At 32.1% G+C, this 26795-nt stretch overlaps 7 protein-coding genes and 1 long non-coding RNA gene across 13 annotated transcripts; 3 read left to right on the top strand and 5 right to left on the bottom strand.

Annotated features, from left to right (window-relative positions):
* Positions 1 to 334: 334 nt before the first annotated feature.
* LOC111598602 lies at positions 335 to 1836 on the top strand. The gene is made up of 3 exons (XR_003944567.1): positions 335 to 468; positions 871 to 929; positions 1028 to 1836. It is a non-coding gene; the product is annotated as an uncharacterized LOC111598602 (long non-coding RNA).
* An 88-nt stretch (positions 1837 to 1924) lies between these two features.
* LOC111598601 (ubiquitin-conjugating enzyme E2 G1) lies at positions 1925 to 6730 on the bottom strand. 2 transcript variants are annotated; one of them, XM_023313917.2, is made up of 3 exons: positions 6530 to 6730; positions 4241 to 4343; positions 1925 to 2357 (listed from the first exon to the last, which is right to left on the bottom strand). In XM_023313917.2, exons 1-3 carry the CDS (start codon positions 6573 to 6575, stop codon positions 2000 to 2002), a joined length of 507 nt encoding a protein of 168 aa, XP_023169685.1. In that variant the 5' UTR covers positions 6576 to 6730; the 3' UTR covers positions 1925 to 1999. The 2 variants fall into 2 exon arrangements, with proteins under 2 accessions (XP_023169685.1, XP_023169686.1); XM_023313918.2 differs by lacking the exon at positions 6530 to 6730 and adding an exon at positions 3879 to 3946 and having other exon boundaries at positions 4241 to 4322.
* Positions 6731 to 8917: 2187 nt separating this feature from the next.
* On the bottom strand, positions 8918 to 10332 carry LOC111598572 (programmed cell death protein 6). The gene is made up of 3 exons (XM_023313873.2): positions 10154 to 10332; positions 9617 to 9992; positions 8918 to 9129 (listed from the first exon to the last, which is right to left on the bottom strand). Exons 1-3 carry the CDS (start codon positions 10210 to 10212, stop codon positions 9028 to 9030), a joined length of 537 nt encoding a protein of 178 aa, XP_023169641.1. The 5' UTR covers positions 10213 to 10332; the 3' UTR covers positions 8918 to 9027.
* Positions 10333 to 10779: 447 nt separating this feature from the next.
* Positions 10780 to 12520, top strand: LOC111598557 (glucoside xylosyltransferase 2). 4 transcript variants are annotated; one of them, XM_023313853.2, is made up of 5 exons: positions 10780 to 10814; positions 10920 to 11018; positions 11072 to 11193; positions 11369 to 11666; positions 11732 to 12518. In XM_023313853.2, exons 2-5 carry the CDS (start codon positions 11016 to 11018, stop codon positions 12389 to 12391), a joined length of 1083 nt encoding a protein of 360 aa, XP_023169621.1. In that variant the 5' UTR covers positions 10780 to 10814; positions 10920 to 11015; the 3' UTR covers positions 12392 to 12518. The 4 variants fall into 4 exon arrangements, with proteins under 4 accessions (XP_023169621.1, XP_023169620.1, XP_023169623.1 ...); XM_023313852.2 differs by lacking the exon at positions 10780 to 10814 and having other exon boundaries at positions 10854 to 11018; XM_023313855.2 differs by lacking the exons at positions 10780 to 10814; positions 10920 to 11018 and having other exon boundaries at positions 11117 to 11193; positions 11398 to 11666; positions 11732 to 12520.
* Positions 12521 to 14658: 2138 nt separating this feature from the next.
* Positions 14659 to 15569, bottom strand: LOC111598559. Of its 2 annotated transcripts, XM_023313857.1 has the most exons (4): positions 15488 to 15569; positions 15233 to 15396; positions 15023 to 15169; positions 14659 to 14954 (listed from the first exon to the last, which is right to left on the bottom strand). In XM_023313857.1, the coding sequence occupies exons 2-4, from the start codon at positions 15374 to 15376 to the stop codon at positions 14712 to 14714; spliced, it is 534 nt and encodes a 177-aa protein (XP_023169625.1). In that variant the 5' UTR covers positions 15377 to 15396; positions 15488 to 15569; the 3' UTR covers positions 14659 to 14711. The 2 variants fall into 2 exon arrangements, with proteins under 2 accessions (XP_023169625.1, XP_023169624.1); XM_023313856.1 differs by having other exon boundaries at positions 15233 to 15524.
* A 1128-nt stretch (positions 15570 to 16697) lies between these two features.
* On the bottom strand, positions 16698 to 18756 carry LOC111598552 (protein lin-7 homolog C). The gene is made up of 4 exons (XM_023313845.2): positions 18570 to 18756; positions 18240 to 18506; positions 17796 to 17929; positions 16698 to 17570 (listed from the first exon to the last, which is right to left on the bottom strand). The coding sequence occupies exons 1-4, from the start codon at positions 18604 to 18606 to the stop codon at positions 17421 to 17423; spliced, it is 588 nt and encodes a 195-aa protein (XP_023169613.1). The 5' UTR covers positions 18607 to 18756; the 3' UTR covers positions 16698 to 17420.
* A 1001-nt stretch (positions 18757 to 19757) lies between these two features.
* On the top strand, positions 19758 to 24526 carry LOC111598505 (poly [ADP-ribose] polymerase). Its single transcript, XM_023313775.2, has 6 exons — positions 19758 to 19952; positions 20887 to 21028; positions 21087 to 21417; positions 21648 to 22178; positions 22476 to 23045; positions 23108 to 24526. Exons 1-6 carry the CDS (start codon positions 19839 to 19841, stop codon positions 24396 to 24398), a joined length of 2979 nt encoding a protein of 992 aa, XP_023169543.2. The 5' UTR covers positions 19758 to 19838; the 3' UTR covers positions 24399 to 24526.
* Positions 24527 to 24940: 414 nt separating this feature from the next.
* LOC115483698 lies at positions 24941 to 26101 on the bottom strand. The gene is made up of 3 exons (XM_030225757.1): positions 25984 to 26101; positions 25080 to 25454; positions 24941 to 25020 (listed from the first exon to the last, which is right to left on the bottom strand). Exons 1-3 carry the CDS (start codon positions 26099 to 26101, stop codon positions 24941 to 24943), a joined length of 573 nt encoding a protein of 190 aa, XP_030081617.1.
* Positions 26102 to 26795: the final 694 nt, after the last annotated feature.

Genomic DNA, 26795 nt, shown 5'->3' on the forward strand with positions numbered 1-26795 from the left:
ACTCTAATGCAAGCAAATCAAGAGCGGATATTGGTTATCGATGAATATTGACTTATTCGATAATAAATACACACTTGAATTAAAACTGTAGAAGTTCAAGTGAATTCAATTCCTTATTAACACTCTTGTCACGAAAGTAAGATCTCTTAGCTTTTAGCTAAACTTAAAACGTTTACTGAATATTTCAAAACATAAAAAATTAAATGTTAATTAAATCATTAAAAATTAATTACAATCAGAACGAATTAGCAGTAAAAATATGGAATTACCATTGTGACTTACTGATCGGACGAACATCACTGATTATTTGCTTAAATAAATTTGTACAAAATAAAATAAATTTAATCAGAGAGGTGTCTATCTCTTTTCGTCTCATTTGAATTAGGTTATATCCTATTGTAAATATCAAATTCCTGTGAGCAACATTTCCATTTACTGTTTGGTGGCCCCAGCAATCAGTAAGTAAAAGTAAGTAGAAGGTTAGCATTACGTACTATTCTATGTGTCTTAGCCATTTTATTACGGAATTGTGTGGCGTATCCTGACATGACAGTTATCCCGCACTGCTCGTACACTTTGCTTTACCGTGAATTCATAAATATAGCATAATAAATTTAACAGGCAAAAAGAGATCGAACATCTAAAACTTAATAAGAAATAACCCGACTTCTTACCAGAAAAAGGTTTGTAAAAGAATACGTTACCCTTATTTCATCATGTAATCAGTTTGGAAGACCTTTTTGGCCATGTGTCTGACAATTACCATATTGGTATAATCAAATTCGGAAATTAAAAATTAAAGATGAATAGTAATTCGCAGAGCTTTTACCTATGCTTTCGATTCTAGTTTTAGTATATATTTTGTTACAGTAAGATGTCATTGGACCGAGACGGTTACAAGCCATTAGACATTCGCAAAGAAATGAGAGGTAACTCTAACCAAGAGTCCGATAATTGCCGTCGATTAGAAATACCTGGGTCGGCTCCAGTGCTCATTGTTTACTTTTGTATTTCGTCTTATCAATAGAATCTATCGATCTTTGGTTTCACGGCACATCCTTGTCTATCCACAGCGAAAAAGCTGTTGCCTCTTCATGTTATTATAGAAATCGTCTAAGTAGGCTAGTGGTAATGCAAAATACGTCATAAAATGTCGTGGATCTCTCATCGATTGCACTGGCCGTATATTTGAGAACAAAGTGGACAACAGTAAAATATAGTCACCATACGCATCGTCAACCAAACAAAAAGGTACAGAGATCCAATTGTCACAGGCTTAACGGACTTGGTGACCAGTGCTTCCACGGAACTGTCTGCCGTAAGATATTGGCTATGGCACTGAAGCTCAACAACTCAATTTCAAAATCTACATCGCCAACATCATCTATTAATACCGCTACCCCAAATTTCTCTAAGCGACGAGAATCATGTGAGATGTGAAGAATAATAAATCCTCAATTCATGATGGAGCTAGAACAAAACTTTTAGATGATCGACTACATCTGGAAGTCCCGTAGAAGACAGCACCCATTCAAAACCTACTAAAAAGAACATGAGGACGAAGCTAAAACAACAATCACAATTAAGGCCTTCATTGCTTTCGAGATTCGCGTTTATTTTTTGGGCTTTCAAAATAAACCTAATATCAACTGTGTGCCACACACCGTTCTATTAAACAAGGAAAACATTGCAGTAAAGTCAAGCTGATTCTACTTTAGTTTGTTCATATTTAAATAACTGCTTTAAGTACAATCTGGGTGCTGGGGATCTTAAGGGTCAGGTATATTCTAGTTTATTATTAATTATTTTAGCCTTTAGCTTATTATTTATGGTACACGAAGTCGAATTTTGAATAAACCGTTCACTGCACAAAGCGAAAAAGCTCAGTAAAATGATGTTTGAAGATACAATTTGAATTTATATGTCTATTAATTCAGTTATTCATTTTAATGTATCAAATTTTTAATATAAATATACAAATATAGAGCAAATCCTGTTTCTACGAACACTCCTCTTGGCTTTTTCGGACACAACGTGCCACTTTGCGCTTGAAATCGGTGTAGGATTCTCTCCATTCCTTGGCAGCATCAACATTTGCTGGGGATTCGTCGTTGGGATCCGCTAACATTGATATCACGGATATCAAAATAGTTTCCACTGTGTGCACCGGCAACCAACGCTCTGATGCTTTTTCGTAGCCCCATTTATCATCTCCAGGTTCGTGCAAAATTGAAATACAGACATCGCCATTTTTTTCAATATTTGGATGCCAAATTTCTGTAACAAACTTCATTCGAGGTGGGCGCAGAGGGTACTCCTTAGGAAAGTATAAATGCGCTTTGAAGAAACCTCCTTCGCTGTTAATAAAAAAAGAAGAAAAACAAAAACGTTATTGAGAAGAAGAGATATATATAATATATATAAATATACATATATATATATATTATATATAAACTTATAGTGAAATGATGGGTCAGGATATTTGTTTGGGGTGATACAATTTATTTCAAGTCTTTGAACGCATCCACGCCGCTTAGCATTTGCCACAAAAAATAAAGAATGTTATTTAATAACCAGACAAATTGAGGCATCATTGAGCACATACATATCTTTCGAGTATCATTTCTAAAGTCTAACCGTTTAAGTTTACGAAGTGGAAGCAGAACTCAATTATCTAAGCTTTTAACCAGAGCAACATGATATATTTTCTAACTACAATTTAATTTGGTTGGTTTCCCTGTTTATTGCTAATATGTTAGAAAGTTTATTTTATATTATCTAGCTTACTTCCATCCGTTTACACTTTCATTTATTCTATGTATTTTTCTATTGTGTTTTCAGTACTTTTCATGGCATGATAAAGGTATATAGTATATGGTTTTTTTACGCCCAATTTTTTATTTAAAATGTTCCCGATCTTAGCAGAACAGAAGTGGCGTAATTATGCTTTCTTTTAGAGATGCCACATCCCGAAATGGATGAGTTAAAACGTGAAAGTTTCATGCATACGGACGGGACATGATGGACTCGATTGTTGATCCTAATAAAGAATATATATTTACTTTATTATTAATTTTCAAAGCACAATATTCCATTATACCATATCATACCATTCCTCCACAGCATTTTCAATGAGCTTAGGGTCTAGAAAATGTTTTGATGCATGCATAATATGCATACGAGGGTAGCATGAAAAGTTGTCGACATAATAAAATATGTATGTATTTTCAAATAAATTAAATATATTATCATTGGTCATCGGTCATCGGTTTAACGGCTTATATAAACAAAAGCTATTTTTCCTCATGTACGTTTCTGCAGTATAATATTATTCACTTACTGTTAGCTCGCACATGTCGATATATCCTAATTAATATTTTATGATTACTTATATAATTTAATATGATATTTATTAGTCAGTGTAAGTGTATCGATGCGATAGCTTCTATATTGAAACTGAGCCCAAGATGTCAAAGAATTACATTGACATACACTTGTTTCTACTTTTTAAACAAATATCTGGTGGTGGCCCTGCGCCTTGAATTTGAGCGCTTATTAATATAAATAATTCTCAATTTCTACCCACTGGGCTACAACCACAGAAAATCAATATTATTTCAAACCAATTAAATTAAAAATATATTGTGGCTCTGTATGCCAACGACTAACATTTTTTACAATGTAAAAACATACAAATTATATAAATAATTTATTCTAAATAAATGACAGAAGATGCCAAGAAAATATTTAGACTTCCTCCACGGCAATGCATCACAGTAATGGATGGTGTGGCGGTTTAACGCTTTATGTACAGGGTTTACAGGGTTTGCATTGTAGCACAGATTCATATATTCCTTGAACCCATTTAGAGTACGCACCATTGCAAATGGGACCAGACTGCAGACCTTTCCTGGCGCCACTAAAGAGGAAGTTCGTCCGCAGTCAACTAATCCAAGCAAAATTGAAAATGAAATAAATAAATTAATGAAAGTCCCCAAAAGATACAAATAATACAGATCGAACTCTTTCGATTACGACGGGTTTCAATTATGAATTCTATCCTTAATCTGAAGCAAACTATTTACAGTCTGCGGTTGGCTAAATTTTCACTTTCTATGGTCAAACTAAAGCACTGGAGCACAATATAAATAGTAATGCGTACAGCGATCTTTGCTTTAAGGGATCGTATGTAATAATTAAATTATAAGTTATGTAAATATTTTTACTGTAATAAACCTACTAAAGTGTGTCTGGTGGTCCAATTATTAGGACTTCCCAACGGAATATATCATTCTCATCAATTAATCCAGCTGAGAAACCTTCTACTGGGTTCTTATTTAGTTCTGAAATAAAGGAATAATAAGAGTTTTGTAATGTTAAAATATATTAAGTTAAAATCATTAAGCTTATATAACGATTTATCTTACAGATTGATCTTAAATTCTTTGAAACTAATTTAAAAAGGTATTTATAAATCACTTAATAATAGAGATTGCAATACTATTATTTTTCTGTAAGACTTCTAGAAAAAAAAATATATATATACACATATATTCTACATTGTTATAGCTAATATGTCACATAAGAAGAATGTTTATTTCGGAATTTCTATTCTTAATGTCTTTAATTATTGATGTTAAGAAAAAGTTTAAATATATGCTCTAAAGGCAATTCCTTTGATTTACGTCCACAAAATACGAAAATATTGCACAAATTTACACCTTTAATTATATCTGAAATATTTTTGATTGCATGTATTATATATATATTTATTAGCAAGATAGTTTACGGGAACTTTCAGCACAGCAAACGATTCTGAAGCATCGAATAGTCAGTGTCAGATATATACACAATACTGCGGTATTATTTACAACGTTGTCATTAAACAAAGCTCAATTACGGTAAGTCATTGTCTTTTTGTATCGGATTGTTGTGATCTTACATTAGCTTCAAAATGTCTACAAATTAGTTCTGCATTGAAATATCTTGTGCTAATTTCATTGAGTTCTTATCTTGGTTGGCGGATGCCGTATTCCCAGCTGCAGGCCTCTCAGTTTCGTAATACATTTTTAAATATCATACTTATAATACTGATAATGAGCAATATATTGAATCAATATTAGTCTATTTGATCTATGAGATCTTATGGGAGAGCTGAAGTATTATCTTGAGCTATTATACTTTATACATTTACAGAAGAATTCTACACATAAATTATCCATAATATGTAATAACGGTCCGATTTCAGTTAATAGATTTCAAAATCCATTTCGGAAAAAAATTTAGTGGCCTGTTGCATAAGGAACGTTTTTTAGCTTATGTGAATATTATTATAATTATAGTCAAGTGAGTCGAAAATCAAGAATATTGGCCCCAAACCACGTTTGTTTTAGCGAAGAATCTAAAAATACTGAAACAAATATGTCTCTATCAGCAAACAGTAGATCGATCTGTCCAGCAAGAATAACGCCAGCCTTTAAATCGTGAAATTAGTTTGAGCAGAAAATCAGATGGATATGAAAATATCGATTATAAACTTGAGACCGATAAGCAGTCAAAAAAGTGTATAGGTATCCAACTATTCAAGAAAATTTAAACATACCATCAAAGTGGGTGGTAAATGAAAACGCCTTTTGCATATAGACAATATTAACTGCTTAACCCAAATGTGAATGAAAGCAAATGCTGATTGAGTTTTCTTTGCTTTTTAGAATCAAGCAGATTTTTAATTTATATATTATATGAGTACATATTCTTATCCAAATATACATTATATATATGGTTGTTCTTTGTTGGGTTGAAGAATGCGTGTTATATGACATTGTCCATCACAGAATCTTATATTTGCATACATGTATAAAAGTGCGATACATAACTTTTAATTACAACTATCGACGATATTTACATCATTCATCAATTGTCTATTAAATGTGCCAAGTTGCTTATGCATACGTACATGCGTACATAAGTGTTCGTACATGTGTTTAAGCATTAGCTGTGGCACATACATAGGCATTGTGGTGATTCAGGAATATTGTCTTCACCACCAATAATAACAAAGAGACTGCATAAGAAAGGGTGATAACCGAGAAGATTTGGTTAAGACGTTATACATAAAAATATATTTTTTTGTTGAAATATAAATATATATAGAAATTAATGTTAATTATATATATGTATATGCACTTATATACTATATATATATTAAGCGCTAGCTACGCACGCATATATAAATATGCATATATATAAATATTTATACACTTGAGTACATACATATTTGTTATTAAATATACGTTTATGCACTTTTCTTCCATTAATTAGTTGACAACGAAATGTGTTACAATTAAATTAATTCCTTATATATATAAATATGTATCAATATATATATGTACATGCTGGCATGCGTGTGTATATGTACCTATGTACAAATACCTGTAAACGGCGCAACTAATCCTGCTGCTCTTCGCTATGTATATATGTACATACATAGCTTTATACATACATCCATAGTTAGACATGTGTAACATACCTGCCAATTGTTTCTTCAACAGCAATGATGATTGAAGTTCAGACATTTTTTCTTTGCTTCTGAAATATTTTATTAAGATAATGCACTCTTAGGTTACACAATTTAAAAAATTTACTTAATAAACGCGGCTTGCTTAAAAGAAAAAATTTATTTCTGCTGATACGAATGCCGACAATATACTTTTTTCATTCTTTACAGACGAAACAAAGTAATTAACTGTAACAAAATGAGATGGGTAAAGAATCATAAGAACTGAACTAGTTCACGAAATGTCTGGCATTGAAACACGTTTTTCATGACACGTTTCTACAGTAGTTCTGCCGGCTGCAACTTGCAAGAAATAATCTCACTGTACATCGATATATATTGTTATCGGAAAGACTTGAGCACTACAAGTTATATATGATGATACCGTGTCTGCTCATTTTTAAAAATGGTCAATTTATGGCAAAATATGATTATAAAATTTGAATTGGTATATTTGTTTTGTTACATTACTCAAAAGCAGATATGAGCCTTCCTAACTGGCCCTTTTTTATTTTACGTGTTTCCACTGCTCATTATGAGTGGAGCAACAATAATGAACCATTAAACAGTAACCAAAACGATAATTTATACATCGTAATGGTCACATGAAACGATAATTTCTAAAATTATCAGGAACTTCTTAACTTAATAGAAGATCTTAGCCCGGATAAAATAGTTATTGATTTTGAGATCCTCTCACAACATAATATTTACTGGCAACATTTTTACAATCCTATGTTAAAATTTCAGGAAAACTTAAAAAAATATATGTCACTGATATAATATTTCTGTATTTTTTAGTCTTGTTAATTAATTATAACCTAGCGCAGTAACAATGTTAATTTTCTGCAAATAATAGGAAGCATTAATCAACCAAAAGATTACAAGAACCCAAGACCATTGACTCCAGTTATTCATGATCTCTCTACATGCATCCAGGGATGTCTCTGGACACTATTTTCTTTACATCGTGTGGTATCAGCAGCATTCCTGCAGATCATACAGATGCCGTTCCTTTATTCTCTGGTTTTTCTTCTTTGGGACTTACTGTCTCCAGCAACAAGGAAATATGCTATACACTCAACGGCTTAACAAAAGACTGATACCAATGCTACTGATAATAATGGTGAGATGAACTGCTGTTCTATGTATGTTATTCTATCTAGGCAATATGGTTAGGACTCCGATTCCATACACTATTTGTTGAATTGAATTAGTTGAAAGTCGTGTTTTTTAATATTAATAAGTTTTGCGGCGTTGAGTTCTTGGTCAAAAGAATAATTTCTAATTTTGCAAAATTATATTGTATTGCCGGCTGCATGCGAATAGTCTTCATGAAACACAATTTCGCTTCCACTACAGAAGCTTCAATTGTTTGGGGCTTTAATGCCTTTATCACCATCATTAGAAATGTAAAATATAAGTTTACGTTTAAATATCCAAAAATTACTCATATATCATAGAATAAATGAGAACATCATTCATCGGCAGCTACACGGACTAGGCATAAAATTTGTATCGGTCGATAAATTGTAATGGTTTGCTCAGTTGTAATTAAAAAGAATGCTCTAGTCGATAGATATCCTGAAGGGTGCTAGTCTAATCATGTCACGCTCCTTTTATGCAATCAATACATAAAATTTCATACGCAAGCATTAACGCGCGTTTTGTGTATAGGTTTTACAACAGGAACTTAGTTGTTGGATAAGTTTTCTTTTAGATGATCTACCATAATTAAATTATCGCATCATGATAATGAAATTCATATGTATGCATTTATTTTAGCAAAAGTCTCAAGTCTCTGTTGGAAATACATGTTTTGCAAATTTTAAGGGAAAAGGGGGAGAAATAAAAAATATGTTAAATATGTGAAGTGTATTGATTAGAGGAGCTCCCACAATAAATTTTATATTGTCATATTTAAGCTACGCTTAAAGAACTACATCAAACTATCGATTCTAATCAATAAGGAAATGCGATGAGTTATCGCACAAAAATGATACTGGTTATAGTATAGAGTAATATATTTTTAAAATTTCAAGTCTATAGCTTTTATGGTATACGACGCAGCTGGGTCTAGGCATACAGACGGATATAGATAGGTCGACTTATCACGTCGTTGCATACATTTTCACAAAACCATTATACTAAATTCCCACTTCTAATGGGTTCAATTTCACAATTATTTAATTTGATTTCACTGTTCTGCTATATAAAAATTACCATATTTTTTTTAGATTTATAGAAAGAAACAAATACTTTTAATTTTAGTATTATAGTAAATATAACACATATTTGCTTAGATACCTAATACATTTGCTTACGATATTAATTATATAAATTTATAGTTGAGGTTGGATAACATTTTCACAAATATATACTTTTTAAAAAAGGGTCATTCGTGCTATTTACATATTTGTATACATACAATAAAGTTATGTTTTTGTAATATAAGTTTGGACATGTGATTATTAAATTTTAAGTGAAAAAACCATGCTTAAAAACTGTTCGTAGTGGATTGTTATCACACCATCCATGTCTGTATCATGTTGCTTGAATGCTGTAGTCAAAGTCTGTAATAAAATCCAAAATTTATGTTTATAAATTAGTTTGTTTAATTAATTAATGAATAGCGTTTCAAGTGATTTTTTACTTAAGTATTATACTTCAACCCAATTTTATTAAGTTAGTAAAAATGAGAACTTTAAGATATTTTGAAATCTTAATAAAAAGTTTCTGAAATTTTAGTTAGTTTCAGTTATAATGATTAATCCTCTTTTTTTTAATATTATAACCATGCGTGCATACAGATATAATATAATATGTTTATTTCAAGTACGATTATAAATATTTATATTTGAAAATATTTTTGTATTGTGATGGCTGAATTACAGGTTCTAAGTTCAAATAGATTAATTTTTGCTAAAAATTCGTCTTTGTATAGCTATAGATTTATATACATTTGTTTATATGTATATAAAAATACAATCCAGGGCTAAATATATACGCATCAATATAGATATGCTTTTATTGTTATAAGGGCATGAACTAAATACTCACATAGAGGACAATACAGCATTGGATGAAATCATCGAAAAGAATAGTTCCTCGGCCAAACCGATCAAATTTACGGAGCAATATTTCAATGAGATTGTCAGATAAGCGATATCCGAATGAAGTTAGAGCGGTTTTAAGTTCCTGCTTGTCAATATTCCCGGAATTGTCACGGTCGAATGAACGAAAACAATTTTGCCAATCAGTTACATATTTCCACAATGCTCCGAAATCCTCGAAAGATACAGTTCCTCTGTTTTGGCGATCAAACATTCCAATCATAAGCCGAACTGTTTCCGGGTTAAAAGCTGACCACGTGCCATTGGAAAGAGCCACCTGTAATTCATCTGCAGATATATGTCCACTCCTGTCCTTATCGACCCTGAAAACGCATACAAAATTATATTGAAACCATATGTATATATAACGTATACTTGTGTAACAGTACTTTCTCGGATGTACATATGTATTTATATATGTAGCATGTAGGTCTGTATATATTTAGACATGTACGTAGCTATTTGTTGATATCAATTCACATACCTTTGAAATACATCCCAAAGAAACGTTTGATCAGGCATTCCACATTGTTGGTATGACATATTGTATAAAGTAAATTTACAAAATTAAAATCCCTGAATTATATTAATTTGGCAAAAAGTTCGTTTGCTAAGAAGCTACAACGGTTAATAGTGATTGGAATAGTAAAGTATGAGTCACAATTCACACAAGTGATGGTTAACATGTCGATATCTCAAAAACGAATATACTCCTACGTTGCTTTATTCAATATATATCGATGTTATCAATATTTTTCATCAAAACACCTTTATGTTTAAAACTTGATAAGTTCTGCTCAAGTTTATCATTATTACCATTACTTCGTCACTATTATTACTTCACTTATTTTTTTAGAATATGAGTAAATATATTTACGAAATAAGTTAAAATCTGCGGCTTAAGCTTGTAAGAAGGCTTTATTTTGTTCTTAACTATATTAACTACTGATATTCCTTAAGAAAATTATACCAGGCAAAAGTCCATTTTTCAAAATTCGAGGACACCTGAACGGTGCCAACCGTGATTAAAATTGCGGGCAACTAGAACTTCAAAAAATTAATAGCTTAGTTCAAATGAACTGGTTCACTGCTAGCCCAGCACAGTGCTCACTTTTACTCAAAGAAACGTACTACGTATTGATTTTGTAATGCTAAATGAATTAATGTTTTTATATATAGCATGCGATCAATTATATTTGTTATCTGATAAACCCATTTAGCTTAGAAAAATAATAAAATACTCATTTTAGTGGACAGTGACCAGTTTTATGAATTCCATTTCCATCCAAAAACATATATGCAAACATACATGCATACATATGTATGTAGCAATATAGGATATCAAAATGGTAAACATAAATCTAATATACTAATAAGTTTGATCGACAAATGAATATTTCAGCGGCACTTTCACATGTGCTTTCTATGTTTTATGGCCCTCACGACGATTTTTTACATTTTTCACGAACGCCCAAATTGGGACCATACAGCATCATTTCATCCAGACACTGGAACCAATGCAGTGTACGTATGTATAGTCATATTACATTTATACAGTAAATTCTCCATAAAGCGGATATATACGATTTTAGTAAAACTATATGCCAAACGTAGAGGTCCGATGTGTGTATTTCGTGTTCTTCTTGTTAAAATAAAGTTAAGATGAAATCTAATCTAATTTCTATTAAACTTTTAATAGGCGCCATAAGAAAAACACCTTTCATATAGTTGCAGTCGCCTGTGGACAACGAGCACAAGAGACTCTAGTTATGATAAAGTCAGCTATACTTTTTAATTATTATCAGGAATACTTAAAGTTCATAATATTTACGGAAGCTCCATTAACTGAGATAATAAAGGAGAAACTGACTGACTGGCGCGATACACTTTCTCAACAATTTGAATATGAACTGTTGCCATTGAAATTTCCTAATCAAAGTGAGAGAGAATGGAAAACTCTTTTTAAGCCTTGCGCCGCCCAACGCCTGTTCTTGCCGGTAAGCTAAAATAATTAAAGATCATTCATTTACTTATTATTAACAATTAAACTTATATTTTTTAGTCTTTATTAAAGGATGTCGATTCGTTGTTATACGTTGATACAGATATATTATTTTTATCTCCAATTACCGATATTTGGAAATATTTTGGAAAATTTAATGAGACTCAAATCGCCGCTCTAGCGCCCGAGCATGAAAATGAAAATATTGGATGGTACAATCGATTTGCACGACATCCATTCTATGGACGACTAGGTGTAAACTCTGGAGTTATGCTTATGAATCTGACACGGATGCGGCAATTCAATTGGGAACAACATGTATTTCCTATTTATAAAGAATTCAAGTTACGAATTACTTGGGGTGATCAAGATATCATAAATATACTTTTTTATTATCACCCTGACAAACTATTTATAATTCCATGTGAATATAACTATCGTCCCGATCACTGTATGTATATGAGTATTTGCAATTCCTCTCATTCAGGCATAAAGTTAATTCATGGTAATCGGGGATATTTCCATTCTGATAAGCAACCCTTATTTAAAACAGTCTATGCTGCTATTGAAAGCTATCAGTTTAGCTCTAATGTATACAGCGATTTTCTGTTACCGCTTCGCACAGCATTAAATGCACAACCTGTTAACGAATCTAGTTGTGGAAAAATCTCAGGTGATATTCTCTTAGTGGCAAATAGTCTTTTTGGTAGTACATATTAAATATGGAATTTGTGCAAATTCGCCTCATCAATTAAAAACCATAAGCTACAACTTCTATGACAACAATCTCATAAAAACTTGTATATTATTATCCACTAATCACAGATAGGCGATACCTTTTAATAGTGTTAGACAGATTTTAGAATATTAAGGGGATTTTTATAATTATTTTTATATTTTTGTTTGAAAGTAAAATTGAATTTGTTTGGCTAAGTTCCAGTTGGGAAGATAATTAACACAATTCAGTCAGTTATATTAATGTGAACAGAATACCTTAAAATCTCTAAATATGGCACCTATCTAGAAAAAAGTAGTTAAAGCTAGAGTAATATTAAATAAGTCACAAACGGTAAAATGACTCAATGATTATTTTGTAAATACATCAATTTTATAAATAATTCCACAAAATTTTTACAATTTAATTTTAGAAAAAATAATTAATTATGAAGTATTCCTTATTTTTGAGGGCCATTTTGATAAATATTGTGCTTATGTGTAAAATAACTTCAGTAACTATCTAATGATGTTAAGACCTAAGTACTTTAATATTGAATATATATTCAATTGCACCAGTATGAGCTGTAAAAATAGTACACTGATTTTAATCAAGACTGTTAAAAATACAAGACATAAATGATTGAAGTTAATTTTTTTAAATTAGAGCAGAATTAGAAATATGAGGTTTGATGAATCCATTTTAAAGTCAACAAAAACGTAATATTTTTGTTAATGTAGTTTTCATATTCGAGAATCTCTACCACCATATGTAAGCCTTTAATCTTTGACTCACCATGGCTTAATAATTAGCATAAAGAATAAACTGTAAAGCAACCAGAAAGTAGAATCGGCTGTGTAATTTACCGGATTTATATATAAAATGAATAAAATAATAAACTTGTACGAAACAATGTTTTTATGTAATAAATTCAAATTATTTTAAACACCTCTTCTTATTTAAAGGGGAAAGGAAAGCGGGACCTTTTGTCTACGTATTGAATTTTGTGTGTAATATTGATAAATAGTGTGCGAGTGTTAATGTGGACAAGTAAAGCGAGTTCGAGAAAGCAAAAGTAAAATAATAAACCAAAGCTGTTCGTATGTATTATAATATTTATTAGTTATCTCATCGCTTTAAGAAATAATATTTAGACTTGGTTCATAGCCATTTGGTACGTAATTTTCTAGGTAGCTCTTTGGTGGATACCATGTTTTTTCGCAAAACATGCGTTAAATTATATAACATGATTTTATACGATTTCAGTTAAATATAATTAGTAGAGTCCTGTATATATGCATGGCTTTTCAGTAATATGGATAGGTGGGAAAGCAAAATTTCAAGGTAGCGCACCCAAATTGACACTTATGCAAAAGTAAATATTAACGGTATGCCCTTATTTCCTGGCGGTAATCGTAAAGATATACACACTATATATACGCAGACTCAGAACTAAATTTACCGCCAATAACTAAACTAAACTTGCTTCAGATTAGAATTAACTGTACTGGTGAGCAAGCATTGATGAACAGTGCATACAATTTTCCCAATTAGAGTTAAACAGCGAAAAACTTTTATCAGATGAATATGTTTCTAATATTTAATAATTAAGATAAATGGCATAAAGGCAGGTTATCACGACAAAATTAAAACAAATAGATTCAAAAGACAAACTCCGCTTTCAAGGACCTTTGCAGAGACGCATCTTTCTAAAGTCTCTAAGCTCACTATGCTTTAAGTTAAGATAATTGATATACAGAGTGAAATATTACCACTTTTCACAACAGGACAACAATTCTCACGCTTTCCTTTGTAGGGTCCTTGTGCACCTTTCAGCTGCCTCTTGTTTCCTTCCTATGTTTTCGTCTATCCAGTAGTTTGTCGGGAAATACTTAAATAAAGTGCAGTACAGCTACATTGCTTTTCTTGGGCCTATTTCAGCCGCGAGGCACCTTATCCTGCCGTCAACTGCAAAAGGTCCCATAACTGGACTTGTGTCATTTGGCCTTCAGAGCCAGTGCCAGTCCATAGCCTCTACAGCACTCCCTAGCAGCATGTAAAGTGGATAATAGGCTGCTAATAGCTTACCATATAAATTAAATGCTTAATTCGTATCGATTCACCTTCCTAATCGCCTTAAAACAAATAATGATTTTGACACGGAACATACATTTTATGACAAAATTATATAGTCTGCAAGTACATAATAAACTAAATTCACACAACACTGATATTATATATATATATATATTAATTTATCAATAATACGTACATATGAAAATGGTGCTTGATTAGGTTAAACAAAGATAAATAAAAAGTAGTCTTCTAAGTCGTTGTTGGATAAATTTCTTGTGGGTCATGTTCTGAAGTAATCGGGGCAGTAGTCACATTTGATTGACTACTGCTTGTCCCTGCGTTTTCTAAATTAGTACTGTTTCTGTTACTCCGAATTGAAGTTGTAGACTTATTGGGGCTGGGATTTCTAGCTGAGCCAGGTGTGTTATTAGTTCCTGTAGATGCTGCTTCGTCATCATCGGAACATTCGACACTAGATATTGAAAAGTTTTCCTGTCAAGAGAATATATACAAGACGTTCAGTTAAAATTTTCGGAATTGAACAAGTGAGTTGTTCTTACCGCTTCCCTTTGTGATTTACAGCCTAGTAATTTGAGTTTGCGTTCTTCTCGCATACGTGTGAGTCTCATTAATAGGGTATAATGCTGTTCAACTCGATATAAACAAGTTTTACATATGGTTTTTGGTAATGGATCAGTTGGAGATATCTAAACAAAAATATTGAATGAATTGGGCAACATCAATGTAAATATTTATGTATATGCACTTACAGTAATTGGCAAGTAGCCATTGATTTTTTCGACAAGACATAAACGCTGGCCGTGGTCTCCATATATGTGAATAACTGTTCTATGCATTTCTGAGCAAAGGCGGCAAAGAAATCCGGAAATACAAGCCTTTTCAATACTTCCCATGACCTTAATTGTACCAATATCTTTGTTGATGTGGGAATCAAGATTTATAAATTAAGTATTGAATATGTTTGTCGGTTCATGTAAACATTACATTAATTTCAATATACTAACTGTTACTACTTAAAACATATAAAACTGCCTAAAAAGTCAAAATATTGCATTTGCTATTGTTCTCACACACAGATGTTTTTACTCACAATAACAAGGTTGTATATTCGATAGATCAACTTCAAACATCGATAGTACTTTCAGTAGTAAACTAGTATTCGTCTAATGAGAAACATTCGGACTAGAAATATTCCGTGTATTAAGGGTATGCCTTGCTGTAGATATAAATAAAAAGATTAGCTCATTTAAAGTTATATGGCACTCAATTCAAATTAAAAAGTCTATTGAAGTCTAACATCAAAGTGCATATCAACTATATACCATTTTAAAAAATACAGTTCTTCATCAAGGAATTTAGTTTTAAGCATTTTATTATTATAACGTAGTCAAGTTCATGACTGAACTAACTAAAAAACCAACTTGAATATGGGAATGCGCCTTAATTGCGAAGCTGATACTACTCTTAAATACAACCGATTCAGTCATTGCATCTGGGGCCGACCAGGTTGGAAATGTACATATGAATGTCCGAACTGGATGTATTCATAGAAAAATAGTGTGAAAAAATATTTTAATAGAATATGGATGCAAAAAAGTTAAGGAGAGAAAATATTCAAAATTAATTTGCATTCAGTTTCCCATTAAAGGCCATGGAATAATGTTAATGTCTACAAATTTCTGCACGGTATTGTGATCTACGAATATCTTACTTGGTCATCCAGATCACAGAATGAAGTTGGATCAGCGTTGGTCTCTTGACCTAGACAACTTTGTTCTCTAGTGCATGGGCCAAATGATGCTTAGTTATTAGTTATTTGTTTTCGGTTTCCTTGCTTCGAGTGAAGTAGTTTTGTGTTGGCGAATTCTAAAAATCTTCAATTCGCCAAGATTTTTTTTAGAAAATTTGAATGCGACTGCCGCTAATATGCTTTTGACCGATTTCAGGTAGCTAAAGAAGCTAACAATGCCAAGAAATATTAGTTGCTGCTCAGGAAACGGTTTTTCTAAGCGCTTCAAAAATATCGATTTTTGCGATTTGTAAGTTATAACATTTTGTACCAATTTAAATTAATAGTTTTTTAGAGAAATTACTCGTAGGTAAAGCTGGGAATATTGATCAAGCGAATTTCCCTTAGACTTAATATAATACATACAACTTATATATATATAACATATATTTTTGGTTACTATTATTATTCATATATTTGTTTTATTTAATCATTGTTATTTATTTTGGAAACATTTTTAATACAAAACGAGACACATTGGGCAATTTCGTTATAAAGTTATACATCGTGCGACATATTTAAAATTACTAATTCAATATATAAACGTAATTTCGTAAGAAAAACATCCTATTTGTTACCCGGTATTACTTTGTTTTCTTCTTTTGTACTGCGACCTTCCGTGAACTCACTTTGAGCAAGAGTCGCATTTCGACTGAATTTTAAAATTCTTGTTCTGCTAAAAGGTTGAACATTATACCAAAGGTACGCTTTAAAAGGGATATAACCTGGATCGGATACACTAATTTGTGTAGTTGTTGCATTGCCAGCTGATTACAAAAAATATTACCCACAATCAGTATTTTAATGAATAACATTAGAGGCAGCAAAATGAGTTAACTATTTTGATATCCTGACAAAGAACGTTAGACATTTCCAATTCCAATATTACAAAGGGTGTTGCTTAAAAAGACATCCAAATCTATTTCATGAACAATATTGAACAACGCCACACCATTGTGTATTGTTTTCAACACAGATTTTTGTTTAACCCTTTAATTGTAAAAATTAAAATTAATTGGATCCCTAGGTTTGGATCACTTGGAAAATTAAGCAATAGCCCTCGTAATGGCCGAGCGAATTATATAATTTTTACGAGATTCGTAAATCATGTAGTAAAATTTGTTTGTATTATAATTAAATTATACGCTTTATTGACGACGACGTGTATTGCGCTGTTTATCAAAACGCATTTCCATTTCTTCAAGAACTTTTGGCGTATAACGTACAACGAGCTTTACGGAACCAACCGCTTGCTTCAATAATTCAACGGCTCTCTCATGATTTTCGCCTTCAACTGACTGAAACGAAAAATATAAAAATACTTTAGTTTTCTTATTTTGATTAACAAGCGCTTAAATGAACGAAAAAGTTATTTGATGTTTTCGAAATTTACTTAATTTTAATTTACTTAAATTTCATTACTAGAAAGTCCTTTTATAATTTTGTGTCCTTGAGTAATGTTTTTAGCTATTCTTAGTTTTTAAATAACAATGTTTTCGTAGATTTTTAAAAAATTATCTTACCACTCCGTTAACGGAAAGTAGCTGATCACCTCTTTTTAATCCTCCATGTCTATCTGCAACACCACCTGGGATGATGCGAGAGATATAAATGGGAGAATTCTGTTCCTTGCCTCCCATCACATTGAAGCCCAATCCTACAAATAGTCAAAATAAACATTTAAGGTATCATTTTATATTAAGAATATATTTATATTAAAATACAGTGCTTAACTTTTATGAAGTTCTGCCAATTTTAAGTGCCAAAATTTTTTCTCGTAGAATAACAAATAACAAAGCAACTAACGTTATCACTATTCAAGTGAGAGTTATAAGTTTAACATATTTACATAAGCAAATCAATATATACTTTTACATATGTTATACTGAGGAAGTTTCACACCTTAGGAAGTGCCACTAACCATACGTTATATATACGTGGTTATTGGTGATACACAACTTACATACCTTCCTCTGTTTTTGGCAATTCAACAACTCTAGGATGCGCATGGCCTTCACTGGCAGCAAAGGCAGCCACAGTTGCTTTAGCTGTTGCGGATGCCCTAACATCGTGTGAGCCTTGTATATCAACTGTTTCATAAACATGTTCATAGACTTCACGCACAGAGTTCAAGAAATCAGAATTAAGAACTTTTTGCAGTGCAGCCAATTTTGTTGTGGGAAAATCTCCGCTGGCCTGAAGTTTTTCTAATAACTCTATTGACCTCTTAACATCTGAAAATAATTGATTTATAATTAGAATTGATATACATACATCTGGGCAAAGAATAATCTCACCTCTCGCCAAGGTCAGAGGTTCACAAATTTCGGTCATTTTGCTGTTCTTGCACTAATTACGTATATTGGAATAAATACTTTTAAGCCTCAACTAAGTGCCCCCCGTATATGTATTTGATCAATTTCTAAATATTGAAATTTTCTGCTTGCTCTAAAAATTCATCGAGTTATCGATGTTGTTAATATCGAACTGATATTATTAGGGACTGTCCAAGAATAAAATTAAATTTTTAAATTATTGAAATAACAGAAATTTTTTCTGAATATTAATGATATACATGTATGTGTTTAAAAAGTATAAAATGCATTATTTTATACGTAATGAGCCAACTTTTTATTAAACATACGAGTTATTTATCTATTTTAATAGATATGTCTGATACTCAACCTTTAAAACTTTAGTTTTTTTGCTCCATAAATTTTGTATTTTGTCTTTCTGCGTGAATGGACTATATAAGCATATTAAACTTTTTTGAGAACAAAAAGATATTACAGAAGCAGCAAAGTATTAAGATGGCCAATACCACAATTTAAAATAAATAGTCATAGAGGTTGTCTTTTGGTCAATTGCTACAGTAATTATCATAAGTATTGCGTTCGAGCTGGTATTTGCCGGTATTTTTTATATCATTTTGAGCTCATTTTGAAAATAGATTGTAATCTGCAGTTTTATAATTAAATTATGGCTATTAGAAGACAAACCGTATTTTAAAGATTTTCTTATTGGAATTACACAATTTGATTTAGTTACAACCACTAGAATTTTAAAGTGGAATCTATCAATATTTATGTATCTGGGATCCTTCAATGATATGTAGGATATTATCCAATTTATTGACAAAACAGTTGGAGACTAAAACAGTTTGAAATCGTTTCGTCATGTTCGGCACATGTAATTATATCAACTTTTTAATATAAGTGTTTATTAATTTAAAGATTTAATTTAACTTCCCGAGAAACTTTTTAATTGGTAAACTGAAACAAAAAAACGTTAAATATATACAAACTTTAAATGTATTGCATTAACGGGGTTTTCATTTTAATTTGGTATATAGAACGTTTCAAACTCAGCAATTTATAATAATAGTGTTTATATTCCGAAGTTCCAAAAAAAACTATATAGAATCCGATATCTTGTTCGATATGACATAAATAAATGAAATATATCGATAGTGCAGTCGGCGTTTATTAGAGGGTTTAGCGGTTAAATTTGCTTCTGGTGAAATACATTACATTACATTTAAAGTATAAAAAGAAATAAGTTGAAAGATGGATATCGAATTGCCCTATATGGTAGAATATGCCAAAAGTGGTCGAGCGTCTTGTAAAGGATGCAAAACTCCTATTGCAAAGGATACCATACGGATTGCTGTGATGGTTCAAGTAAGCTGATGCATGTAAAGTTATTTGGTAATAAAATTTGGAATAACGTCTAAGACAATATATTAATATATATCAAAAGCATTCTATCCAACCTGCCTACAGCTGTAGCAATATTTGATCTACTATGCAACGAATCAGTACCGATTTACGTACATGTTTGTGCGTATGTATGATGGTGAAATGATATGCCGGCAGAAGTTTAGTTCAGTATATTTACACGGGAAAGTAATATTGATAAAGTTCCTCTAATTTAGTGTTGATCAATCTGTGATTATTTATTTATTTTAACAATAACTATATTTTTTGGCAAACAAATGTATGGGCCTTCCGTTAATAGACAATATCTCAGTCTAATACAGCCGTCGTCATACAATTGGCCAGGATTAAGTGTAAACCCATTAGCTTCCTGATTTTCTCAATGGAATAACATGTATAAATTGTAGTGTAATTTGTAGTTGAATGTAATGCTTCAACTGGGGCCCACTGAAATAGATTCCAATTGACAATGATGAAATCAAAGATGATTTCTTGATGTCAACTTCTTGAAGTTGGTTTAATATTATGTTTGTAAAAAAGAGGTATTTCTAGATTCTTAAAGAATGTGCGCTTATTATTTAAAGCGAAATCCATAACACATTAAAATTGTTCGATAAACAAGCTTTGCAATTAGTAGCTCTTTACAATAACAAGACATTCGAATTATTTTAATTATTCTAAGTAGTGAATTAGTTACAATTTATAATTGATAATTAAAAGTTAATCAAGATAATGAGTTTGTTTGGTTTGTTTGCAAATGGTTACTTAAGTAAAAATACTTTGATTTGTTTAAGTAGTTAAAGATATTCTATTGTGTTGAAGGTCAATAGAAAGTTTTTGCTGTGTGTTTTTTTATAGATCACTTTACTAAACTTCGTTTTTATTAATATATTTTTAGAGTCCTTTTCATGACGGAAAAACGCCGAATTGGTTTCACAAGGATTGTTTTTTTAAGAAACAAAAACCTGCCTCTGCAGGGGATATTAAGAACTTTGAGAATTTGAGATTCGCAGACCAAACTGAAATTTCAGAACAGATTGGTATGTTTATTGCGGCTTTAAAAAAAAAATCCGAGTTATAGGTAATTCCCGTTTCCAGCTAATGTAACAGTAACCGTATCTGGCAAATCAGGCAAACGTTCAAAGTCCGAACAGGACGCACTTAAAGATTTTGGTATTGAATACTCGAAATCAGGTCGAGCCGGATGTCGTGGTTGCGATCTAAAAATAAGCAAGGATGAAATTAGAGTGTTTAAGACCGTTTATGACACTGAAGTTGGAATGAAATACGGTGGGCAAAAAATATGGCATCACTTGGAATGCTTTGCTCAAATAAGATCCGAAGTTGGGTGGTTTGATAGTGGGGAAAATCTCCCCGGATATAAGTCGCTGAAAAAGGAGGATAAGGAGCAAGTCTTGAAGTTGCTACCGTGAGTAAAATGTTTTTCGTTTGTTTTTAATATATAAAATATAGCTAAAGTTATTTTAACATCTATGGCTGTAACACTAGTACTTAAAATGAATACTTATAGTCATATATTTAATTCTACAGGCTTATTACATAATTTCAACTATTCTAAGCTTGTAACTTGCATTTGATTAATTACAAAAAGCAAATTAACTTTTAACTTAATCTAAGAATAAATTGAATAATTTACAGGGTGATTAAATCCGAAGACACGCCTGACGCAAAGAAACCAAAGCTGGAACCAAATATTGAAGCCGAAGAAAAGGAAAAGATTAAAAAGCTAAAAAAACAAAACGATGTTCTTTTTAAATATCGTGATCATATAAAAAATGAAATGAAAAAAGCTGATATTGAAATATTACTAAAATATAATAAACAGGAACCTGTAGTTGGCGAATCGGAAAAGCTGTTAGATCAAGCAGCAGACCTGTTGGCATTTGGCGCTATAAAACCCTGCCCTGAGTGCAAGAGTACGCAATTCATTTTCAACAAATCCGGATATCTTTGTAATGGCAATATATCCGAATGGACCAAATGCACGCAGCTGTTAACTGAACCCAAACGTACAGCATGTAAAATCCCAGATGAATTGAAGTCCGAGTTTAATTTTTTGAGCTCCTACAAAAGAAAACCCGAAACCCGTATTATTCAGTATATTGCTCCAAGTGCAGCAACTATTGCTAAAGACATTGCCATAAAGAAAAATCCAGAAGAACTTGATGGGTAAGTAATCAAGCAAATTAGAAAATATTTTCAAATTTTATTATTAACAAGTCAATACGACTAAAACATACAATTTTTAAGAAACTATTATTTTTTTGAGATTTTTATTTATCTCTCCGAGCGTCTCTAAACTTAACAAACACAAAATACATTTCTTAATAAATATTTATTTTGTTTGAAGCATATTTAAAAGATTATTCCAAGTACACAATTGCTGGAACCAAATATGTGTATCAATAATTTTTGATTCATTTGTATTAAAAAAGGTGTTTTGAAAAATATTCGCTTTAATTGCAGTCCTAAAGTTAAACGAGAACGACCACCGTTGTACAACTTCAAATTCTCTGTTGTCGGTTTGAAGGAAGAGGAGGCGGAAATAAAAAAGCGAATTGGAAGGTTGGGCGGAAAATGTGATAGTAAAATCTCAGATGGAACAATTGCCATAATTTCAACAGAAGAAGAAGTGAAAAAGTTAAGTTCTCGAATAAAGAAAGCGAAAGAGCTCGGCATACACGTAGTTCCTATGAAGTACCTTGATATTGTTGAATCTGATAGTAGTGGTGCCCTCAACATGATATGTAGTATGACTCTTTGTGACTGGGGAACTGACCCATCGACCCGCTTGCCTCAGGAAGAAACAAAGAGCTCAAAGTCGAAGAGTATTTACACAAAATCGGTACCAAAGTCGGTTACTCTTAAAGTAAAGAATGGACTTGCTGTTGATCCTGACAGTGGTCTGGAAGATATTGCTCATGTTTACGTCAAAGGCGACGATAAATATAACGTTGTACTTGGCTTAACAGACATACAACGAAACAAGAATTCTTATTACAAACTACAAATGTTGGAGGCCGATAAAAAAAATAAGTAAGTTATTGAATCCTTGAATTTCAAAACTGGTATTTAATATATTTTTCTCAATTCTATAGATATTGGATCTTTCGGTCTTGGGGCCGTATCGGCACAACTATTGGCAACACAAAAGTAGAGGATTTTCAATCAGTAATCGATGCTATTCAATGTTTTCATACTGTATATTCGGATAAGACAGGTAATGAGTTTAGGAACAGGAATAATTTTGTTAAAATACCAGGTCGAATGTATCCGATCGATATTCAATATGATGAGGATAACGAATTAAATGATTCCAAGTGTGAAAATATTGCGTCTAAGCTGGATCCTTCAGTTCAAAAATTAATAAAGCTTATATTCGATGTCGACTCTATGAAGAAAACAATGATGGAATTTCACATAGATATGGAAAAAATGCCTTTGGGCAAACTAAGCCTGAAGCAAATTCAGTCAGCGTATAGTGTTGTAAATGAAATTTATGAATTGATTGAGAAAGGCGGCACCAATGCTAGATTTATTGATGCCACTAATCGGTTCTACACATTAATTCCTCACAGTTTTGGTGTCAATGCGCCACCTTTGATTGAAACTCTAGAACAGGTGGAGAATCTAAGGCAAATGTTGGATTCGTTGTCTGAGATTGAAGTTGCTTACAATTTAATAAAAAGCGAGGATAAATTGGAGGATATTAATCCACTGGATAAGCATTACGAGCAATTGAAAACGACCCTGGAACCGATTGATAAAAAGAGCGAAGAGTTTAAGATGCTAAAGAAGTACGTGCAGAATACGCATGCATCTACACATAGTTCATACGAACTAGAAATAATTGATGTGTTTAAGGTTGCCCGTCAAGGTGAAGCTCGACGGTATAAGCCATTCAAAAAGCTACATAATCGAAAATTGCTTTGGCACGGTTCCCGGCTGACGAACTTTGTTGGTATTTTATCGCATGGCTTGAAAATTGCTCCGCCCGAAGCCCCACCAACTGGCTATATGTTTGGCAAGGGTATTTATTTCGCAGATATGGTGTCCAAGTCGGCAAATTATTGTTGCACCAGTCAACAAAACTCTACTGGTCTTATGATGCTGTCTGAAGTGGCCTTGGGAGACATGATGGAATGCACGGCTGCCAAATATGTAACTCAATTGCCAAAAGGCAAGCATAGCTGTTTTGGCCACGGTCGCACGATGCCCGATCCAAAAGAGTCCCATATTCGAGAGGATGGAGTTGAAATACCTTTGGGAAAGCCTATCACTGATGAGAAGCTAAAGTCTTCGTTGTTGTATAACGAGTTTATTGTGTACGATATTGCACAGGTTAATGTACAATATTTATTCCGCATGGAATTCAAATATAAATATTAATCAAAGGTGTTTGCTTAAATCAGTAACATTTATTTTGCAAACTAATATTTTTTGCTACATAAATTAACTATTATTTAAACTAATACGTGTATTTTGTATACGACGTCCAACCCATATTTATGTTGTATTAAATGTGTTAAAATTTCCATGGCCATGTCTGTTTTTAATAAATAAAATATATTTTTGATCTGGCGACAGCAAAAGTCAATATAAACCTGTTCATTAAAATATATATACAGTACAAATAGATATTTATTTTTATTGATTGATGTTTCGATTTGGGTTTTTAATGGTCTTCTAGTCATGACCCTTAAACATAGTGATATCAAATTTGGAAGGTAATGCATACTCGACTATAAACTCCGGTTTTGAAGTCGGCTCACCCGATAACAATTTGAGGAATACAAAGCAAAATAAATACGATTTTTTTTTATTTGTTTACATAAATAAACATTTCATTTTTAAAAACAAAACAAATTTATAATAAATAAATAAATAAATAATACTCTTGCAGACACAAATCTAAAGCTTTTATTAAGCTGTTATCGATTTTCTTCTTCAAATTCATGAATGGAGCTCATTATAAAATCGTAAACATTATCAATGTGTTTTTGGAGTTTTTCTGAAAAAAAAAAAAATATATTATTAAAGTATATATTGAAATGAATTCTCATCACATACCCTTATCAGTTTCCACGTGCTTGCTGTTGATTCCCTCGTCTTCCATGGACATATTATCGCTGAACATATGCTTCAGCTTAGGTAGAACTAGCAACAAGCAAATGATGCCGATGAATTTAACTATCTTCTTAAATATTAAGAGTTTCAAAACTATTTTGCCAAGAGTTAATAGACTTATTTTAGATTTAAGTTTCGCTAAGATCGAATCGTGTGCTTGATATGGTATTGGATGAGCTGGTTTATAAAATACTGGCGGCGGCGAGTTGTAAAAAGGTACCGGCGGAGGACCGTATACTGGAACCGGCGGTGTTGGCGCTGGAGGCAAGTAGCTATTATCTGGTGGCGGGTTATATTGATAGCCCCCACCAACACCGTCTAATAAAGTAATAATAGAAACAGAAAACTCATAGATTAGCACAGATTTATAAGTATGAATTGTAAAATGTATAATACCAAAGCTTTGTCGCAACAGATTTTAAATATATTTGTGTTCATCATAATGTTTAAAGAGAGAGAAAAGTGATCAGAAGGACACTTAAGATCTTCAAAATATATTATGTATAATTTTGTATATGTCCACCATTAATGTAAATTAAACTTGATTTTTTAGAATGCACATTAAGTATGCAGAAATAACGTAGCTTTTCAAAACTGAGAATTGGAAAGTATTGATGAGTCGAAGCAGGCTTTATGTTTTTTCTGGTTGCTTAAATATTCGTAAAAGAGAATTTAAAATATTTTAATAAAGCATTTCATCATTTTTAAATACACTTTTACTCCTTTCTTTTTTTTTGCAGGTTTCTCACTTTGGTTGATTTGAGTTAGATCGACGTTTTGCGATTTATATGAATGTAGCTTTTTTATTTAAACATTAAGTGACTGTAGTTATGTAAGATTCACACACCGTAGTCTGTGTTGTGGGAGTTTTGCAAGGCATCCGTGTAGGTATCCTGTGCTAAAGATATATCCAATGCACCTGTGCACAACACAAGCCCGAATACTATGACGAAATTGCGTTTCATTTTCTGTTTACTGAGAGCTAAGAAATGCGTGGAGCTGTTACCAAAACTGAAATGAACGGTGCGTACGGCGACTAGTATGTTTTAAACCACGGATGTAAGAGTTTGGGGTCGATATTGCATGCATACAGTTGAGGGATTGGCATGTATAAATGAGTGTTTCGTTTTCGGCTCGCACTCACTTATGTATGCAAGAAAGCGCTGCATACCCGCTACGTGTTTGTCAGATTGCTTGCTACGTGCAGTAGCCGATTCGAACTCTTTTGGAATTGTCGCGAGTAACAAAACTTTCACTATCCAATTTGTAGAACAAATTAGTCTTAATTGAAAAACGTAAATATTTTAACTATGCATCAAATGAAAAGAAAAAGCTCCATTATATTATATTCATTATAATTCGTACTGTTTATACCCTGTACGCATATCCAAGGAGTGGAACAACTGCAGCTGCACTGCAAATGCTTGTAGCTCTCAAAAGAAGGCACAGACATATGTATGCATGGTGACCTTAATATACGACTTTAAAGAAATTCGCAGATCAGGACTCCAGACTCCATTGTACTAGCTCTACTGAGTATAATAATATTGTACGAATTTATTTCACAGGCAATACTGAGACTGAGCATCAACAGTAGACTTGATCTGGCCCTGTCTGCTTATCTTTTTATACCTTTCAACACGGCAATCTAAAGAATTA

Source organism: Drosophila hydei, unplaced genomic scaffold (genome assembly GCF_003285905.1).
Source record: "Drosophila hydei strain 15085-1641.00,03,60 unplaced genomic scaffold, DhydRS2 tig00008139-arrow-pilon, whole genome shotgun sequence".
NCBI classification, from domain to species: Eukaryota; Metazoa; Arthropoda; class Insecta; order Diptera; family Drosophilidae; genus Drosophila; species Drosophila hydei.

What these genes read in the sequence shown, in the direction of transcription:
- LOC111598601 (XM_023313917.2), bottom strand. Translation starts at nt 6,575, where the DNA reads ATGTCTGAACTTCAATCATCATTGCTGTTGAAGAAACAATTGGCAG. An exon ending in GTTGAAGAAACAATTGGCAG is followed by an intron (nt 4,344 to 6,529) that starts GTATGTTACACA and finishes CCTTTATTTCAG; the next exon opens with AACTAAATAAGAACCCAGTA. An exon ending in GGACCACCAGACACACTTTA is followed by an intron (nt 2,358 to 4,240) that starts GTAGGTTTATTA and finishes TTTTATTAACAG; the next exon opens with CGAAGGAGGTTTCTTCAAAG.
- LOC111598572 (XM_023313873.2), bottom strand. Translation starts at nt 10,212, where the DNA reads ATGTCATACCAACAATGTGGAATGCCTGATCAAACGTTTCTTTGGGAT. An exon ending in CTTTGGGATGTATTTCAAAG is followed by an intron (nt 9,993 to 10,153) that starts GTATGTGAATTG and finishes ATGCGTTTTCAG; the next exon opens with GGTCGATAAGGACAGGAGTG. An exon ending in AATGCTGTATTGTCCTCTAT is followed by an intron (nt 9,130 to 9,616) that starts GTGAGTATTTAG and finishes ATTTTATTACAG; the next exon opens with ACTTTGACTACAGCATTCAA.
- LOC111598557 (XM_023313853.2), top strand. An exon ending in GACACTGGAACCAATGCAGT is followed by an intron (nt 11,194 to 11,368) that starts GTACGTATGTAT and finishes AACTTTTAATAG; the next exon opens with GCGCCATAAGAAAAACACCT. An exon ending in CCCAACGCCTGTTCTTGCCG is followed by an intron (nt 11,667 to 11,731) that starts GTAAGCTAAAAT and finishes TATATTTTTTAG; the next exon opens with TCTTTATTAAAGGATGTCGA.
- LOC111598559 (XM_023313857.1), bottom strand. Translation starts at nt 15,376, where the DNA reads ATGGGAAGTATTGAAAAGGCTTGTATTTCCGGATTTCTTTGCCGCCTT. An exon ending in ATGGCTACTTGCCAATTACT is followed by an intron (nt 15,170 to 15,232) that starts GTAAGTGCATAT and finishes ATTTTTGTTTAG; the next exon opens with ATATCTCCAACTGATCCATT. An exon ending in GTAAATCACAAAGGGAAGCG is followed by an intron (nt 14,955 to 15,022) that starts GTAAGAACAACT and finishes TTCTCTTGACAG; the next exon opens with GAAAACTTTTCAATATCTAG.
- LOC111598552 (XM_023313845.2), bottom strand. Translation starts at nt 18,606, where the DNA reads ATGACCGAAATTTGTGAACCTCTGACCTTGGCGAGAG. An exon ending in ATTGCCAAAAACAGAGGAAG is followed by an intron (nt 17,930 to 18,239) that starts GTATGTAAGTTG and finishes GACTATTTGTAG; the next exon opens with GATTGGGCTTCAATGTGATG. An exon ending in TACTTTCCGTTAACGGAGTG is followed by an intron (nt 17,571 to 17,795) that starts GTAAGATAATTT and finishes TTTTCGTTTCAG; the next exon opens with TCAGTTGAAGGCGAAAATCA.
- LOC111598505 (XM_023313775.2), top strand. Translation starts at nt 19,839, where the DNA reads ATGGATATCGAATTGCCCTATATGGTAGAATATGCCAAAAGTGGTCGA. An exon ending in TGAAATTTCAGAACAGATTG is followed by an intron (nt 21,029 to 21,086) that starts GTATGTTTATTG and finishes TCCCGTTTCCAG; the next exon opens with CTAATGTAACAGTAACCGTA. An exon ending in AATCCAGAAGAACTTGATGG is followed by an intron (nt 22,179 to 22,475) that starts GTAAGTAATCAA and finishes CTTTAATTGCAG; the next exon opens with TCCTAAAGTTAAACGAGAAC.
- LOC115483698 (XM_030225757.1), bottom strand. Translation starts at nt 26,101, where the DNA reads ATGAAACGCAATTTCGTCATAGTATTCGGGCTTGTGTTGTGCACAGGT. An exon ending in CTCCCACAACACAGACTACG is followed by an intron (nt 25,455 to 25,983) that starts GTGTGTGAATCT and finishes TTACTTTATTAG; the next exon opens with ACGGTGTTGGTGGGGGCTAT. An exon ending in GCACGTGGAAACTGATAAGG is followed by an intron (nt 25,021 to 25,079) that starts GTATGTGATGAG and finishes TTTTTTTTTCAG; the next exon opens with AAAAACTCCAAAAACACATT.